Source organism: Cylas formicarius, unplaced genomic scaffold (genome assembly GCF_029955315.1).
Source record: "Cylas formicarius isolate icCylForm1 unplaced genomic scaffold, icCylForm1.1 PGA_scaffold_10__41_contigs__length_53128322, whole genome shotgun sequence".
Lineage (NCBI taxonomy): Eukaryota > Metazoa > Arthropoda > Insecta > Coleoptera > Brentidae > Cylas > Cylas formicarius.
In genome coordinates, this window is record NW_026844214.1 from 18304604 (window position 1) to 18323141 (window position 18538).

Consider the following 18538-nt stretch of genomic DNA (forward strand, 5'->3'; position numbering starts at 1 on the left):
ATACATTTGGGTTCATTATTAAAATTGTTTGTTAACTTTAAATATATAGGACGAAAAGGGACTTATCATAAAAACAAAAACTAAGTCAAAATGTCAAATTTATTTTTCTATGCATAACAAAATACAGACCTTTTTATCTGAAAAATTAGTTATTCAAGTTAAGACGTTAATACTGAGAAAAACGAAACTAAATACGAATAAATTGTGTTCTTCGACACAAATATTATCAACTACCGGTAATTCAGCAATATTTTCACAAGAAACGGAGGAAAGAAAAAAATATTCGCATTTCCTCATTCGATGTATATTATTTCCGATAGATGAGCAAACCATTTCAGTGGCCATTTAATTTACAATTTTTACTAATAAAGTTGTATTGTATTCACATAATAAAAAATATATTTTATTAACTTCTGATTATTAAGTTCGAATAGCCTTAGACTAGAATTGGCACATGTATACTTTGATTATTATAAATAAAGTCGATAATTGTTACAATTATTACGTCATTACGATATGTGAGTTTATCACACATTTGTCAATTAGATACCTACGTAATAAAATTTTAATCACAATTGCTTTTATGGAGTTTGTTAAAAGATGTGAAGAAATATTAAACAAACAGCACCAGGTCCTAACGTCTACTATCACTTAAAATATCACCCGAAAAATCGTATAAAAATAAAATAAACTTCAATATTATAGAAGAACAGCTTGCCAGGCAAGTGTCTTTGGTAACCATTATTCCGTAAATATATGTCTCTAACGTAATAGAACTACAGTGTTTACTGGCGCTGGATTGAATGAACTTCGTTTCTTGCTGGCTGTTCTACGGGATCTTCGGTCTGACTTTCATTTGTTAGCGGTACATAGCTCTGCATTGGCCTTTTGATATACAGGATTACTCTGAAATTGGAAAAGTCTTCATGTTAGTAATATTTTATCGCACCCCAAATTAATATTTTTAATTACAAGATTTAAAATTTCAAAATTATGTTTGGTCGGAAAATAATAAAGAAGGTGTCGTTTCCTGGAGCCAGAAACAAAACAGAAAACTACGGTCCCAAATTGGGACAAATCTAAAGAATAGAATGTCCGATTATTATAAGAGTCATTGAAATTACACCAACCAAGGCTCTAGAGGTTGGGCAATGTCTCACGGCTCTCGATTTAACGACGACGACGCACCACGTCCGACGATAATTAACGAAAGATGTTGATTCGGACTGTACTCCAAATCTTCAAATTTAATATTGTGGAGACTATAGGTAAAATGGTCAGTGTGATGCAGACGGAGCTGACTCGCATCACTATAACCGAACAGAAAATTGCCAAGCACAAAGTCAGTGAAAAAACTGTAGGCATCCATACTGGCAGTTCTGACCTCAAACCACAATTATAGTCGATACGATTTGTGGTGGCATAGTCGGCAATAAAATCCCAGATAGAATAACTACTTATACTTCAAAAGATGTGGTTCTGCCCTAAATATATATCTGATCAATGCAAGTCAGCCGTCACTAACGATCACGATTATATTACTTGGGAGTAAGCGAGACAGAATGAGTTGTATTTGGCATTTATTAATTTAACCAGTATCAGGGTGTTCCTCAATGATATGCGAATATTTAAGTAGGTGAACGTATATGAAAAAAATATGATAATTTGTTTAAATAAACTTCTGGCAGAAAATTCTGTCCATGCAATAAAAATTAAAACAGAATCAAAAATATCGGAAAATTAAAAAGTATATATCATACAGTATAATATATAATTTGGCAAGAGTAAATATACAAGTAAATCATATTTAGTTTGTATTTTCGATGAAATATCTTCATCAGATCCCCGTCTACATTAATAACAAGTGTTGGTACCGTTATATCAACTGTATTCTCTTTTTCCCAGTATTCTTTTATTATATTTTCTGTATGTGTTATATAACTGATCCAATTTTCTTTGGTAACTGTCTGGAGAGCTGCCTGTCAAAGAGATACTACAACAGTATCACCGTGCCTTGCCTCACTTACAATATTTTAATTAAAAAATATTTTGTACTAGGCATTAAATATACAATGGTAAGAAGGCAATCTTAAAATTTGATGACCCATTTCCGCAATTATTTCGTCTGTAGCATTTGGCAAGTTTTTTTTTTTTTTTGACAATTTTTAGCAACTCTTGCTGCGCAGCTGATTGATGTTTTCTTGTTTTCTCATCTATGAACACTTTCACTAAGTCTAGAATGATATCGTGTATTATCCATAATGATTAGAGACGACCTTTCGAGTTTCGGCAGCAGTTTTTCAGTTTTATAGCGAAAACTACTCTAATTATCCGATAATTGGTTCTATCTCTGTCGAGTGTACGACACCGGAGCGTAATAGACAAAGATAGAACACTTGCAAGCAAATGCGTAGGTTTTACCATTCTTCGTATACGAGTGAAAGCAGGTAAAATACTCAGGCACCTTCTCTCTTGGATTTATGACGAACTATGCCATAGCAAATCGTACCGACTATAGTTACTGCGTGACATTGCAACTAGCGTTAGAATGTCACCGTGATCTCATCTACTTGTCAGCCTACAAAGTTGGATCAAGGGACATTCACGTTCTAGAGAAAATCACCGACTCGCTGGAGACTTAATAAACACTAATGAAGTTTAGGTTTAAGTAGTCAGAGTGTCCGAATAGAACGACGAGACGCAACGTTCAATGTGAATGTCGTATCTCGTTTAGGAGGGAAGTCAAGCCATATTTGGCGCAGGACTTGCAGGTAAGAAAGGCTATTTATAATTCAAGTGTTTTTCGAAGGATTAACTATACATATAAACAAAAATCCACAAAAACAAACCGTTGGAGAAATAAATATATGTAAACTCTTACCCCAAAATAATGGTATTTAATATATGTATTCCAGCGGTAAAGAAATTGAAAATGGCCGGATTGCTATTAATTGTCGCGTTATATAAATTGGTGTAGATAGGGGCACCCGCCATACTGAATAGACTTGAGCCTATATTAAATACCGAAAATATTTTGGCCACTTCGTTGTCGTGAACAAGTTTCGACATCAAAGATTTCGCCATCGGAGTTAAACCTGCCCCAGGAAGTCTGACTAGTGCGGCTAGAAACAGTAATTTCTTTAAAAAAATCAATTAAAAAGATCCCATTCTCTTACCTAAATAAATGTGCCAGTCTTTTGTTGCGAAGCCTGTGATAAAAGCTCCAAATAAATTTCCCAAAAAACCAGCAAAAATCAAAAAAGCTTCCTCTACTTTTAGCAGATGGTGAAATATGTAAACTATTAAAACAGTACCTAAAAGGAACATAATTGTATTGTATTACACTAACGTTACAGTTTTACCGAATTGTTTGCCTCAGTCGTTTAGTTCAATTCAGATTAAAATGGCTATGCTCATAAGTTTACAACGAGAATTTAATTGTATATTGTTTTCAAAAATTTGAAGTGAACCCGTAAAAATAAATTAAAAAATGTTTTTTGCTTTTCTCCAAGTTTCAAGTCAGATCAAATCATGAACAGAGCCATAAGACGTTAAGCCAATAAACTATTCTCAGTACTTTTTTTAAGCTTGGTACAACAAATGAACACGTTATTGTCGCATACATTTGGCGCAACATAGAGGAGTAAAAATTATCTGGAACTGGAACTATCTGGAACGCACTCAATGAGCGAGCATTTAAAGATTATTATTCGTAATTATTACTGGCAATACTAACCTACTATCCACAGAATATTTGTTGCACTACTAAACCAGTTATATTTTTCCAAACTCCATTGGAATTTTTCCCTTAGGAACAGGAAGTAAACACTACCGTCACCCCCAATGATGACGTAAAATAGACTCAACACAACTATAAGCATTAAGATAATTGCCCGTTTGTAGTCTTCTCGTTGCTTGAATGCCGTGTTGAACATGGCTTTTATGCTGGATATTTCGAAAAATCCTTTCACTTTGTTCTGCAAATTAATTCTTATGCATGTATAAGTCCTAATTACATTAGAACTGCTTGTTCATTTACCTCGGTTTCTCGAAATTCCAACGATTCCGGCACAAAAAATATTATATAGACGAGAGAAATTAGTGAACACAGGGTACCCAGCAAATACATAAACACGTAGCTCGTAGCTTTTAAAATGTAGGCACTGGAAGCAGTACCAATAAGTACGGCCGTAGCCATTACGCCTTCAAATATTCCCATCCTGAAAACGCATCAAAATGAGGGAATGTTCTCTCGCAGTTCATATTCAGTCATACCTAAACCCCCTATGTTGTTCGTCAGTTCTGTCTGTTAAATAAGCAGTTAGCACTGTAGTAAATGCAGTTCCGCCTCCCGTTAGCACTGAAGGAATAATACACAACAACATGTACCAGGGTGATAAATTTTCCAAAAAGGAAAATCCGACCATAATCAACATCATACATGTACCTCCTGAAAGAAAGAAAGTACCTAATTTATTTTCTGTCATGTCTGGTGAGCGACGATACTCTATCGATGCTGACATACTGTAAGCGTCCAGTGTTGTCGCTTCGACGTGAACCTGACAACATAATTTCCGTAATTATGATGCAGATCCGATGTTCAATTTAAAAAAATATATCTTAGCACTGCGTATATGTTTTAATTTCCAACTTGTATGAAACAAATTAATCGAATTAGTTTCCCTGTTTCATTTTCATGTACCCTTTTTTTAAATAAACATTTAATTTTACTCATACAGAGTGCGTAAGCTTCAAAAACTCTCTTTAATTTTCAATTCTCTTTCACACATTACACATTACGTTATTGTGCATACATTATACATTATTACCTTTTCTTGGCTGGTGTTAGGTTCTCGCAAAGAGAGCTTTCCAGGGATTGAATGAATGATGGAATGATAGAATGATTAATAAAAATAAATCAGTTTGTTTGTGGGTCGCGTGCTGATAAAATCAAGTTGATTGCCAATTTTTAGAATCGTAAGAGGTGTTAAGTTCATTTATTATACCAACAATATATCCCCCACAAGTTCATTTCATTTCTTTTTCATTGGCATTCACTAATAATCGCGTTAGTTTGTGATACAGATTTCATTACTTCCAAATAATAGAAATATCAAAAAATAAAAACTTGATAATTAAATCTATTAATTATTTAAATTTGGAAATTGAATTCCAGTTGAAATAGCTGGTTATGACATGTACTGCATGTAGTTATATGGTGATTAAGTCAAACAAAAAATGTTATCTCGACGAACTTATTTCCAGATCTACAACTTGCAATATTCTAATAAATTCATATATTTTTTGAGAAATTGTGGTCTTGTTTTTTACAATACTTCTGGATTCCTCCTGCGTCGGTTTTTGCTTAGTCGAAATAGCTGACGTTTCGCCAATCATCCTGTTGGCTTTTTCAGAGCTTGACTGAGCAAGCAAAAACCGACGCAGGAGGAATCCAGAAGTTTTGTAAAAAGCATTACAGTAGCCTGTGGAAGTTTCTTTGAAAAATTAATTCTGTTCTTTATGACTATCGATTTTCAAATATAAAAAATACGACATATTTCGTTCGTGTAATTGTCTAAAGCCAGCGCCCTCTATGAGCTACATAAAATAAGTTAAATATTTGAGTTTCTGGTCCTAAAAATGCGTGGAAATCAATTTTCATGTCGCTACTACCAAAATTATTAAAAAATTTAGCTGCTTTTTAATCTTCGTAGAAAAACTTTCACAACCTGTATCTTGTATCCTATCAACATTTGTATAAAGCGGATTTGAATTTATAGTCATATAATTACGTGTACTATCTTCAGTTTCTGAATTTCCCTTTCGTTTCTTTTCGTTCCGTTTTCGTTCTGCTATATGCGGATTAAACTTTAATAAATATATTTTATTGGTCGTCGGAATTTACGGTATGAATCGCCAATTTTCAAAAACCAATTTTTAATACAAAGATTATAAAGATTTTGTTTTCCGCGGTAATGATCGCGGACTAAATGCCTTGTGAAGAATTTTTGATATTTATTATTTTTATATTTATATTTAATCTGCGAAACTATCGTGATCATCATCCCATTTTAAATATGCCTAATTCGGTTAAGTGACGTCAAAAGTAGCATAAATATAACGTTATAAAAATTGAGAACATTATAATGCGTTTGTTGGGTTGTCTAGTGTCAAGGTTGGCTAAGCTTTAAATAATATTGTTGTAATAAATCTCGAACAACAGAGCTCGGACATATCAGACAAAGTAATTTTTAAAACTGTGAAACAAAGAAGTTCAAACGAATGATGTAATGTCGATAACAGTATAGCGGCATATAATCCACAAAAAAACCGAAATGTTTAGGTTGAGAGATAAGAGAATAATTTGCAGTGAATAATGAGGTGGAGCGTTGTCAACGTGGGTAAAATACATGTAGTTTTGAGTTACAACTATGAGTCACGTAAAAATATCTAATCAACTTACACACACACAGTTTAAAAAAATAGTCTCCAAATGCTATGTCGAGATAAGTTGAAAAAAGACTAAAGTAAATGTCATAATAGAGACACTTAATAGTGATTTGTACAAAAGATTATCGAACCCAGAAATTGAACGTTTTTCCCAGAATTTTTTATAGCACTTCACTCTTACATTTACATTTCTGTAAATAACACGTAATTTAAAACAACCTTTAATTGTGTTTTTGCGTGGCGGTAGAATATCTAATTAAGAAATTAAGGTTAAGAAATTTCGCTTTTTTTCACAAAATTTCATAAAAAACAAATACGGCAAGCGAACGCAAAATTTTTTCAACTAACGAAAAATTGACGAGTTAAATTTTTGATTCATAGCTATTAGATATAAAACCCTTAATAGACGCCTTAAATGTGACGGCCATCATATTTTCGGAAAGAAAGTGAAGAACTTCCACACATGTACCTAAATTTCAAACACTTGAACTTTGGGACCTCTTTTTTAATGACAAACTTTTTTCATTCGCAGCGAAACTTTACAGTGTTGTTGAATGAAAGCAGACTTGGATATGACTTACACATGCGTACTTTGAATGTCCCTCGTTAACAGTTTCCTCCCATGGTTTCAAGACCTCCATATATCTAATAGTTATAGGGGCTTTACCCATGCTAAAAATATTTTATTTTGAATTTTCGCAACAAACATCATAAAATGTTGATGAGGGATATTCAATATGCACATCCTCGGGTTATTTAAAATCTCACTTTCAACCGATAGGAGCTTAGCATCTCGTAAATTCGACAGTTTTCGGGGGAAAATGAGATTGTTATCGCAAAAAAAGTGTAGATACTGTGTAACGGTGTACATAAAAAGATTTTGAAAAGCATTCATACACTGCTTATTCCTAAAACGAATGTCTGTGTCTAAAGATCACCAGGAAGGTTTTGTATAACAGTAGATACAAGTATTTTGCGGTGTTGAGAAAATGTCTCTGGCCTTATATATCACATTCAGTTTTTCCTATTCTACAAAGTAGAGAATTTTGTGCAAAATTAGATCTTTTAAAAGGGCCAGAAAAAATGTCGGTATTCTGAAACTAACCAAAGGGAAATTTGACAACTTGGCGAGAGCATTATAGCGGCAATCCTCTTCTATTAGTTAAGGGGACTAATCATGATTATTAATATAATTATCGTATATATTATTATACCCATAAACAATTGATAAAAAAACAAGAAATTAGCGCGTTTGGACGATTTATTTTTAGAATTTAGAATCACTCGTATGTTTGGACACTAGTTTATGGCCACATTCAAATAACAATGAGAACAATAACTAAATACTATGTAGAGTAGAATTTATATTTTTATCTCTATTTAGTACAGATTAATTGTTTTGTCTTAGCTATAATTTGATTATACGGTTTTTGAAGTTGCGGAAACGTCGGCGTTGTTATATGTTGTTCAAAATAATTCGTCCAAACAGCTAAGTTACTCTCAGAACTAAATATAAAAATGTCAACGACTCGAAAAAAATAAAAAGCAAGGTATAACAAAAGTGATAAAGTTAGGTGACATCTCAAGAACTACAGTTCTTCATGAAAAAGACGATAAAAAGCTTCATGGATCAAAAACAGATTTGAGTAAAGGAGGCGGCATCGTGAGTAACATGACAAATTCAGAAATAAAAATTAACACTTTCAAAAAATATAACCGAAACAAAAAATCTTTTTATTTTGTCAGTACCACTATTTTTATTATTTAATCAATATTTCAAACCTATAGAGCCCGCTACAAGCACAGGTTTTCTCCCGAACCTGTCACTCCAGGGTGCCACAAATATACACAGTATACATCCGGTGATGGATTCCAGAATCCCCTTGTACATCGCGATTATGTCGGCAGTTGGTTCCACCTTTTTTTCGAGTTCTGCTGTAGTTGAATCGTTGTCCATTCCCAATTTGGCACACTCAGTTTTATTGAATCCTAATAAGGCGTAGCAAGTTCGGTATATCATCAGATTTGTTGTCACATTTGCTAAAAAAAATGCACACAGCGTGAATAACGTGAATAAATTCATCTCGGCGCTATTGCTAACTTCTTTATTATTGGAGCTGGGAGGTAGGTTAAATTAGAGAGGTTGTATCATTTATATCCTGTTCAGCGTCATTTTAACGGAAAGACAATAATTGAAAATCGCACACCCTGTGTAGTTTTCCATTAATCCATTAGTACTTCCTCGGCTTCTACAATTTTTTCCAAAACCAAAAATTAACAAAATTTGAACCTGTTTCAATTTTGTCTTGAAAAAAATAAAATAAAGCAAATTGGAGGAATTGTTAATTTTTTAAACGACTGCTAACCCTAAACATTACATTAAATGTTCGAATACATCTCCATACTCAATACATTTTTGGGCAAGCTTAACAGCGCTTCTTGGTGACCGTCGAACCGTATAACTAACGGTCGTAGAAAAAGTATAGTATGCAACACGTTCGGTAAACTTTTTAAGTCACGCGTTTATTAAACACTCGCTCCCTGCGCTCTGCTCGTGTGAGTCAGATGCCGTTTTTCTATTCCCGTATGTAATATGCCTAATTACACACCGATCTAGCGTGCGGAAAGTGTCAGTTTAGTTTCCCACGGATCCGAGCCAGCTCGGACAATTCCGGAAAATTACCGCACCGGTTTGGGAGCAATCGGATGTTTTCGGAGATATTTGACACGCCTTGAATTTTGACGTTTGTCAATTCTAACGGTCATGTCAGTGAATGTATTCGTGTTGTTTTGCGAAAATATACCCGAAAAGTAACAGTCGTAGAAAAAGTATAGTATGCAACAATTTCGGTAAACTTTCTAAGTCACTCGTTTATTACACACTCGTTCCGCTAGTGTCAAACTCGTGAGTCAAATACCATTTACCGCACTTGTTGCGTAATATACTATTACCGCACTTGTTACATAATATACTATTATCATTCACGCTCCAATAACTCCGAAACTATTCAACATATCGGAATGATTTTTTTTTGACTTGAAGATGATACATAAGCGATAATAATTGAGGCCATGATTTTCAATTTTGTTTATTTTCGAAATTTTTTCTTGATGAGTTGATAATTGATTATACATTTCAGGAACAATTTACTATTCACAGATGATATGTAAAAAAAATCCCAAACATAAACCTCAAGGAATAAACTCAGCTTGTAAAAATAAAGAGGTAATTAAAGTTTTCAATGCAGTTGAATCCAATTGGTGCAATCCGTTCGATTTATATGCTGTTCGCAAACAATATATGTAAGGAAAAAGCAGCCACAAAAAAAGCCTATCTAATTATTTACAAACAACTGCTGAAAAAACAACTACCATCCTCGAAAGGTCTGTTGAAAGATTTTGGAGAAACTAAGAAGCCCGCAAGCCTTTCTAAAAAATGGTTTTAGGATCGCAATTCATGTTTTGTAGAATAATCTTCAGCACTGTTTCATGAAGATGGTTCGATGCGAAAATCTGCAAAGGCTGAATTGTGTCCTAGATTGCAACAAAATACAGAGAGAGAGAGAGAGAGAGAGAGAGAGAGAGAGAGAGAGAGAGAGAGAGAATGGATATACATCCAAATGTACATTCTTACATTATTGTTGGTATGGTACTCATTCAGGAATTGAAAAAAACTTCTTTCATGACATCAACGACTGCGATGGAACTGCCACCAACTGACAATGCATTTCAACAACACTTAATAAAGTGATTATTATATATATATATATATATATATATATATATATATATATATATATATATATATATATATATATATATATATATATATATATATATATATATACATAAAATCATATTTTTATTATGACGCGTGGATATGTGGTTAGTCCAATAGTCCAATACTTTCTTTTTTTATTATTTTAGATGCATACATTAACAGAAAATTTGGTATTCCAATCAGGTTGGGATAGACAAATGTGAACAATACACCGATATTTTCGACCCAAGATTCTATGCCACATAAAATCGGGAACATTCTGGTTTTATGATCCAACTTGCAACAGTAATAAATGTAAATGTCTATACCTATGTCCTATGTATGTCTATATCATCGACTTATCGTAATATCATAAATCATATTTTGAATACCATTGCGGACCAAAGACTGCGTTTTTTTAAAAAACTCTTCCAAATAAACAAGTTGCCCGCTTACTGACAATTTGATATTTTAAAGTTTTTTTTTTAATTTCCGCATTTTGACAGTTATTTCCATTTTACTAAACTCGGTACCACTAAAAAAAATAGTAATTACCCATTTGGTGTGTACAACAACCTAACTAATGATTTCACTCAGGTTCCATGTGGTTCTAAGAAGATTTCTTTTTCAAGAAGGAAGCGACTTTTATAGGCTTTTTTACTCAACAGAGAACATTAAAAACTGTGAATACTCAATATGGTTTCTATACGAAAAATTAATTCGTATTCGATATTTGACTTCCATCAAAAGTTCCACTGAGAACGTAGCCCTCATATGCAGATTTTTTCCAAATTTTTAAATAGTCTGATAAAACTGCGCTTACCATTGATCTGCTATAGTCCGTCGCAAAGTATATCGTCTTGACTTTTGGCGGCAATTCTCGAAATAACCTGCCGACGGCAATAACACACCAGACCAGTGATTGTAGGACAGAGCATCAGGGAAGCCTTTTAAGGTATTTTAAAAATGTAAAGATTCGGTATTATATTATGTTTATCAAGGTATAATAAAATCATATTAGTACTAATAGAAAATACGATGACACTAAATATAAACAAATTAGCAATAATTATTTAAATAATTCGTCATTAAGATTATTTCAACGTGCGCTGTGTTACTTTGAATGCAAATGCAAAATTTTTCACAATTTGTTTTGTATCTAATGAGAAGTGATTTCGACGCGCCATAACGGAAATATTAGTGAATTAGAAGTAAGAAGCTTTTTCGAAACGCACGGTAACACAGGTTATTCAACACTGCCGTTGATATTAATCGATACGCGGTCGACATCTACCTGACCCGCCCCTGTCTGGTCCCTTACCTATGAATAAATTATCAGTAGTTGAGTTTACCCAGTGACAATAGGTATGACGGTCGTAATTACTCTTAGGGAAGCTCGGTCAAATACCAAGACTATATATTTTGAGACAGACGGACTATACTTTTCAGTGGCAACAAAATCGACTACAAAATTACTATTGATCCTTGAAAGACTACAAATCAGCTGAATTTTTTGGCGCAGTGATTCGCAGAAAGACATATTTCCGGCGCATTCGCCTTTTTGTACTGATGTTACGTCCGAATTATGCTTTTCATAATTTTGTTGGTATTGAAAGAGGTGAAGGTGAAAAAGAATATTTACAACTAAAATATTAATTAATTACTCACCAGTCAGCAACAATCCTAAGACAGTCAAAAAGAGAGGAATTTCGACCGTCATTTGAAAAGTCATCCCGATCTCGTTTTAATTCGATGCGTCGATAAACTAAAACTGTGCCGGTAATATTTAATTTAAAGACAATGAATCGCCATTGAACCAAACGCTAATATTTGCGTTCTGAAGTGCACAATACAATTAATTGAACGAAAAAATAGCAATAAACAAATATTAAGCAGTTGAGAGATAAGAATTATACAAGGAGTGAAACTGAATACTGTTACAATAGTATTTTTTTAAGGTCAAATTCAATTTCAACGCGTGTTACGATTATGACGGCGCTCATAAGGATTCCAGCGCGCGACCCGGTTACTAACGCTTCAAACAAATTCAAAAACCGCGCACTAACAAACCAGACACTCTCGCTGATGATTTTAATTTTTTACGTTATCTATTTTCACGCCACTACCTAAACGAGATAAATCATTATTGTATCGTGCGCATTTTCCGCTCAAAAGTTTGTGCCCAGATACTTCCTTTGTTGCTGCCGCCAAGGCCGAGTGAGAGCAATAATTAAATTTGGCTGCAAAAATGGTCCGATGATTCTGCAAAAGAGCAGAAACTTACTGCGAAGATTCTACCTTCAAAGCAATTATATTTTGTATTTGGAAGCGATGTTGTTCGCGACCTGCAGGCATAAAGTAGCAATATGTCTACGCAGTCGGTAGGCGGCAAACATTAGGGTTATATAAGCGCAATGTTGCCAGATCTACACTAATATTAATGCGTAACAAATGATAATTTATGGTAAAGTAAATTTCGTATTTATTACATAGCGCCATATTAATATACCTAATTAAGAAAAGGGCAACGAAATGGACGCATCCAGGATTTTAGAGATTAATAACGAAGTTAGCAAATCTTTGTATAAGTTACCGGCAATGTACAAAAACCGTCAATGTGCGAAATGCATAACTATTCTGCAAACTCACGATTTACCGGGCATTATGCAAATTTACCACTATTTTGGGCAATCTGCAAATTAACTACACTATTTTAGGCTATCTGCAAAATATCTGATGCATTAGTCAATGAAAGGTATTTATACCTAATCCTGTCGAAGTTTATCAGAAGAATGGTATTAGTAAAGTATATTATACAGCAATATACTTTGTGCTTTTATCATTTAACGAAAGGGAAATGATCATTAATATTCTGAGAGTGCCAGTCGCGCATAAAAACAGATACTAGAAAGTGTTAAATGTTTGACGCCAATCCATTGTTACCAAGTTGTACCTTCACCTACCTGCTATCATTTTATTGACTCGACAAAAGAACAACAGAAACTAACCAACTAAGAAAAATACTTGCTTATTTCTTCAAAAAAGTATTTGGCTGAGTTTGAGTTGAGTTGATAGAATGATAGGAGGCAGATGGAAATACAACTTGGCATTAATATGTTACAATCAAACATTTAACATGCACAATTTTAGGTTCGGTTTTATGTTTACCTTTCTGTCAAAAAATAAATGTATTTTTATTTATTATCCGATTTTCTAGTCAATGTGAAAAATAAAAACCTTTATTCCTTAGATTGACGAAGGCATCAGAAATCGCAGATTGCCTAAAACAGCGTAGTCAATTTGCAGATTGCCTAAAATAGTAGTGCATAATGCCTGTTAAATTGGTCAGTTTGCAGAATACCTAGATATTTTGCACATTCACGGATTTATACAGGGCGTTTTCTAATTGTTAATATTCCTATGACCACGCAGAAAAGAGGTTTTTTTAAGCGAAAATCGTACATGGCATTAAAAAGAAACACGAAATTAAATTCCTTTAGGAATGACGTACCATCAATGCCTGCCAAAATATAGACAGGTGAAATAATACCTCTGTGTGCCAAATTTCATTAAAATATCTAATGTGGTGTTACACATATTAAGAAAATATATTTAATTTTTCAAAAGTTTACCGCCCTGTATTTCAAAAATTAAGACGTTTAGGACATGTTCATATGACGTTTTCTTTATAAAATGGACCTAAAAGTCGCCCACTTAATTATTGACATTCAATTAGAAAACACCCTGTATGTTTATGTATTCATTTTGTTAGAATGGATTGTGAGTACTACGTATCTTGGAACAGGTACGATAATAAAATGTAATGTAGCATTGCTTATTAGCCCATAATTCGTCGTAAACCATACACCTTTGTTTTGGTCAGTTATACTGACCTAGTAAACCGTGCGATTAGTTATATTAAAGTTTTAATAAAGACCAGACGATTGAAATATTAAATATCAACTATCTGATTTAAATAGAAGAGTAGTGATGGTTTATGTTTATCGCATTTTATTGATAACACTGAATTTATAATCGTTTTCATTAATTAGCGTTCTGGTTAACTAAGATCCACATTAATTAAAATTATTATAGGGTTTACTTGGAAATCAAATTTTTTAAAACCTCTCAAAGTTTGTCTGATTTTTAATTGTAAGTGGGCTTCTTGGCGAAACGTCTGCAGGATTCTAATCGGAGTTCAACAAACGAACGGATGATATCACAGAATATATTGTCATCACATTTTTCTATCCGTGATTAAGTACGAAAAAATAAAAATCTGAAAGACGGCAAGCCTAATAGCTATACGATAGTATTTATCATACACAAATTGACGTCCATCTTAAAAATATTATAACCGGTTGCAAAACAAAAATGCAAATTTAGTATTATATGTAGGTACAGTGGGCACGTCTATTACGTATATATACTTAAGTACGCAGATCGCCAAAGCACTCGACCGAATAATATATCCTGTGTATTAGGTTTTTAAAACGCTAAAGTTTATTGGTTGGTGTACACTCTCGGACGGAATGTGATGTAATCTGTATATTTTATCACTTTCAATTTCTATTATTTAATGGAAATTTATATACCCATCTCTTCTGATGTTTGAATTTGAAATAAAAAACTGGATCTTGGATACTTTTCGAATTATTTCGAATATAGTTAAAGCGTCTTTAAAGTTTTTATTCCAAAATATTTTCTTGAAAATAGGTTCCCATTGGATTGATTTATTATTATTCTTAAAAGCCGCTAGCGATAGGTGTAGGGAAATAATATACTAATATAATATAATATAAGTAGTAGGGAAGCGGTAAACACGCGACATCCGCTAAAAATATTTTTGGTCGATAGAACGTAGCCGCCTATAAAAACGAACAAATGTTTTTAATTTATTAATGTCCTACATTCAAATAATCTATTTAATAGATTTAACAAAATTTCGCGCCAAAAAAAAAAACTACCGTTTTTATTTTAAACTAACATTTTAATCAAAAAGCAATTACCTTAAACCTAAATCTTTTGTTAAGTTGTCGAGAACTAAGCTCATTAACAATATTGACCTCTTTAATTTCCAATACTCAATACCGAAGATTTTGTGGGGACTCATTTTTTTGGAAAAACGATGTTTTGAGTTGTTGGGCGCTTTTTAAAGCACCTTGTAAGTCCACCGATTCAAGACCCAACAGCCAGACTAATCATCGTGTTCTACCTTCTCGTGGCCTTCGCTGATTGGTGTTTATAAGCATCGTGGCACTTTTAAACAGATGAATTTTCAAATCTTTGTTCAGTGCATCTACCAGTCCCGCGAATTTAAAAATTTTGAAATATACCACAGCAAATTCTAATCAAATTGCATTTTTCAAGCAACTTTCTATCCAGCCAAAAAGTTACGTTAATTTTATTTATTTCTCAATGCGACATATTTTTTTACATTCCCTAGGGATAGCAGAATGAAATCAATTTTGTTTCTATTCTGTGATGTCGATTGGTATCTTCGCTATAATCTATGACTGAGAGCAGTAGTATTGTAATTTCACTCTGTGGCAAAATTCGGAGATTTTGGCAAAGGGAAGCAAATATGCCGAAAATTTTGTGTTTAATTTTTGTTGGAGTGCTAGTACTTTTTGTCGTAACCCGAGCATCTGGTGAAGATGGCAAGAAAGGACCAAAAGTCACCGATACAGTAAGCACACTTTGTCCTTTTAATTCGCATGGAGAAAATGTAACTAAGGACACACTCAAAACATTTTCAAGCTGCTTGCCTCTTTCGTGTTGTATGTTAATTGAATATCCAATTGTTTTGCTGTTTTTTCGTAAATCGATTTTCAGTTTTCAATGATGATATTTAGACTCTTTGTCAAGATTCAATTGTTGACGTAGCATGTGTTTTTTTGGCAACTGAACAACTCTTGTTTGGAGTGTTTTTGAATGCTTTTAGGCATTTTTACGCATTCAATTTGTAAATTTGACTCGCAATTTTTCTCGGATAATTAATTTTAAAATTCTCAAAATGCAAAAATCCTAGGACTACTTTTTCTGTTAACAATTATTTAATTTCGAAATTATGTATAAATTGAATGTTATGAGTTCTTTATAAAATAATGAATAACCCAAATATTTTTTTGATCCACTTTCTGCTTCTGCTCTTCCCACCTAGATGATTTTTATTTCATAATTGTAGGTATGGTTTGATATTCAAATTGGAGGGGAAGCCATTGGCCGGATTGAAATAGGGCTTTTCGGAAAAACTGTGCCAAAAACTGTTGAAAATTTCAAGCAATTGGCAACATTACCTGTAGGTGATGGCTACAAGGGCAGCAAATTTCATCGTATAATTAAAGATTTTATGATCCAAGGAGGTGACTTCACAAAAGGAGATGGAACTGGAGGTAAAGCTTGTCTCTTATGGACTACATAGATAACTGCAGTCTCAATATCTAGGTCGCTCCATTTATGGAGACCGCTTCCCTGATGAAAACTTCAAGTTGAAGCATTATGGTGCTGGATGGTTATCTATGGCAAACGCCGGTAAAGACACAAATGGATCTCAGTTCTTTATTACAACAAAAAAAACAAGTTGGTTGGATGGAAGACATGTTGTTTTTGGAAAAATAATTAAGGGAATGGATATTGTGAGAAAAATTGAGAGTACCCCTACTGACAATAGGTGAGTCATTATCTCATTATTATTAAGTGAGCAGAGTCCTTTTTTTCAAAACAAGTCCAGTGCCAACTTCCTGTTATTTTTACTTTACAGGGATAAGCCTCTAAAAGATGTGGTCATCGCCGATTGTGGAACTCAAGTAGTTTCAGAGCCATTTAGTGTAGCAAAGGAAGATGCTACTGAATAATTAAATTATTATTTTGTGATAATTTTTCATACAGGTTAACCAGTCCAGTATAATATACTTTTTTTTATATACTTTGCATTTTTTTCTTTTTGCTATTAAGTGCGGTTAACATTGGGGCACGATATACATCGGGTTGCTGACAGTAGGTAATGACGTATAGTAATTGAGAAAATGACTATACATCAATGTGGCAAGATTTTACTTAGTATAAAGCACATCCTATATTATTTCATTTTTGCATTCCCTAAAAAATAAAAGTTTATTTAGTTTAGTTTTCTCTTACTTATTTTAGACTTTCCTTAGCTACCATGAAAATAAGCAATCTTTTCCATTAAGCCTCCTTACGAGGAAACCTAAATAAAAATACTAGTCTTGACAATTCCATTAGTATCCCAAGGTATGATTTATAATATAAGAGCTGATGGTAACAATCTATGGAGGTAAATTCTATAAATGATTTTAATAATTTTTGTTGTCATAGGCTGAAGTAAGTTTAGTTTGCACCATATAAATCATGTTGCACGGCCACAGTCGTTGTTCCTGACCCTATTATTTATAATGCTATTAAAGGTAAAACTAATTGATCAAAGCATCAAGTTACTGTCATGCGTGGCGAACGATGTGGGCGGGACGGACAAGTGCAGGGTGTCCTACTTCGTCCTACTGTTCGTATTTCCAGGCGCGAATAAAAGATCTGAGCTGATTCAATTGTGTAAAAATGGCTTGGTCGTCCAGATGTATATTTATTTAGAACAAACAATATTTGGAGATTTTTTCCATTTGTTATAGCTAGCGTCAACTTTTGACTATATAGTGAACGCTATAAGCCCAGAAATAAGATATCAGGCAACTAATTTTCAGCGTCCTATTTCAGTAGAAGAAAGAAAGGCTTATGTTAACTTTAAGGTACGTAAAAGAAGCATTTGCCATTAAAGTAATTTTATTCTTGTTACAACAAATATAAAATAACTTATGGCCATCCGAAAAAAGGAAATTATGGTTAATATCATTGTGAACAACAGGTATTCACTCAACTCTAACATAACTGCCAGTGCCAGTTTCTTGACCACTATTGTAGGCCGATGAATAAGGAGAGCAGAAAGGTGTGTCGTTCACTGCTCGAATATTGAAAAAATTAGTTAGAGCAGCTTGAAGCTTGGTTAATTTCTGTACCAGAAAATTTTGCACTTGAATTAGAAAATTTAAATTATTCAGTGAAGGAAGTGTTTTAACATGTGATAAGAGTGATTTAAAAAAACTGGTATCTTCCTCGTCATCATTCCCTTTTGTTAAAATCTCGAGTTTCTTTACCTCCAGTTGCAACATTTCTCTTTCAATATTGGACTTTGGAGCACTTTTGCGTTTCGTTCGCGCCAAGCCAATGGGTTTTGTTGAACCATTTTCATGGAGTAATGATTTTGCAAGGTCTTCTATTTCTTTTTGTAAATTCTTAGTTTGAATGTTACTATTA

General features: G+C 33.4%; 2 protein-coding genes across 6 annotated transcripts; one reads left to right on the forward strand and one right to left on the reverse strand.

Annotated features, from left to right (window-relative positions):
- Nucleotides 1–92: 92 nt before the first annotated feature.
- Nucleotides 93–13379, reverse strand: LOC132704173 (probable peptidoglycan muropeptide transporter SLC46). 5 transcript variants are annotated; one of them, XM_060674034.1, is made up of 9 exons: nt 12804–13379; nt 11879–11981; nt 8233–8490; nt 4276–4450; nt 4040–4220; nt 3737–3977; nt 3177–3314; nt 2882–3122; nt 93–906 (listed from the first exon to the last, which is right to left on the reverse strand). In XM_060674034.1, exons 2-9 carry the CDS (start codon nt 11940–11942, stop codon nt 786–788), a joined length of 1419 nt encoding a protein of 472 aa, XP_060530017.1. In that variant the 5' UTR covers nt 11943–11981; nt 12804–13379; the 3' UTR covers nt 93–785. The 5 variants fall into 5 exon arrangements, with proteins under 5 accessions (XP_060530017.1, XP_060530027.1, XP_060530037.1 ...); XM_060674044.1 differs by lacking the exon at nt 12804–13379 and adding an exon at nt 12495–12771; XM_060674054.1 differs by lacking the exon at nt 12804–13379 and adding an exon at nt 8552–8699 and having other exon boundaries at nt 11879–12771.
- A 2315-nt stretch (nt 13380–15694) lies between these two features.
- On the forward strand, nt 15695–17141 carry LOC132696245 (peptidyl-prolyl cis-trans isomerase B). Its single transcript, XM_060660976.1, has 4 exons — nt 15695–15899; nt 16398–16605; nt 16658–16883; nt 16974–17141. The coding sequence occupies exons 1-4, from the start codon at nt 15723–15725 to the stop codon at nt 17065–17067; spliced, it is 705 nt and encodes a 234-aa protein (XP_060516959.1). The 5' UTR covers nt 15695–15722; the 3' UTR covers nt 17068–17141.
- Nucleotides 17142–18538: the final 1397 nt, after the last annotated feature.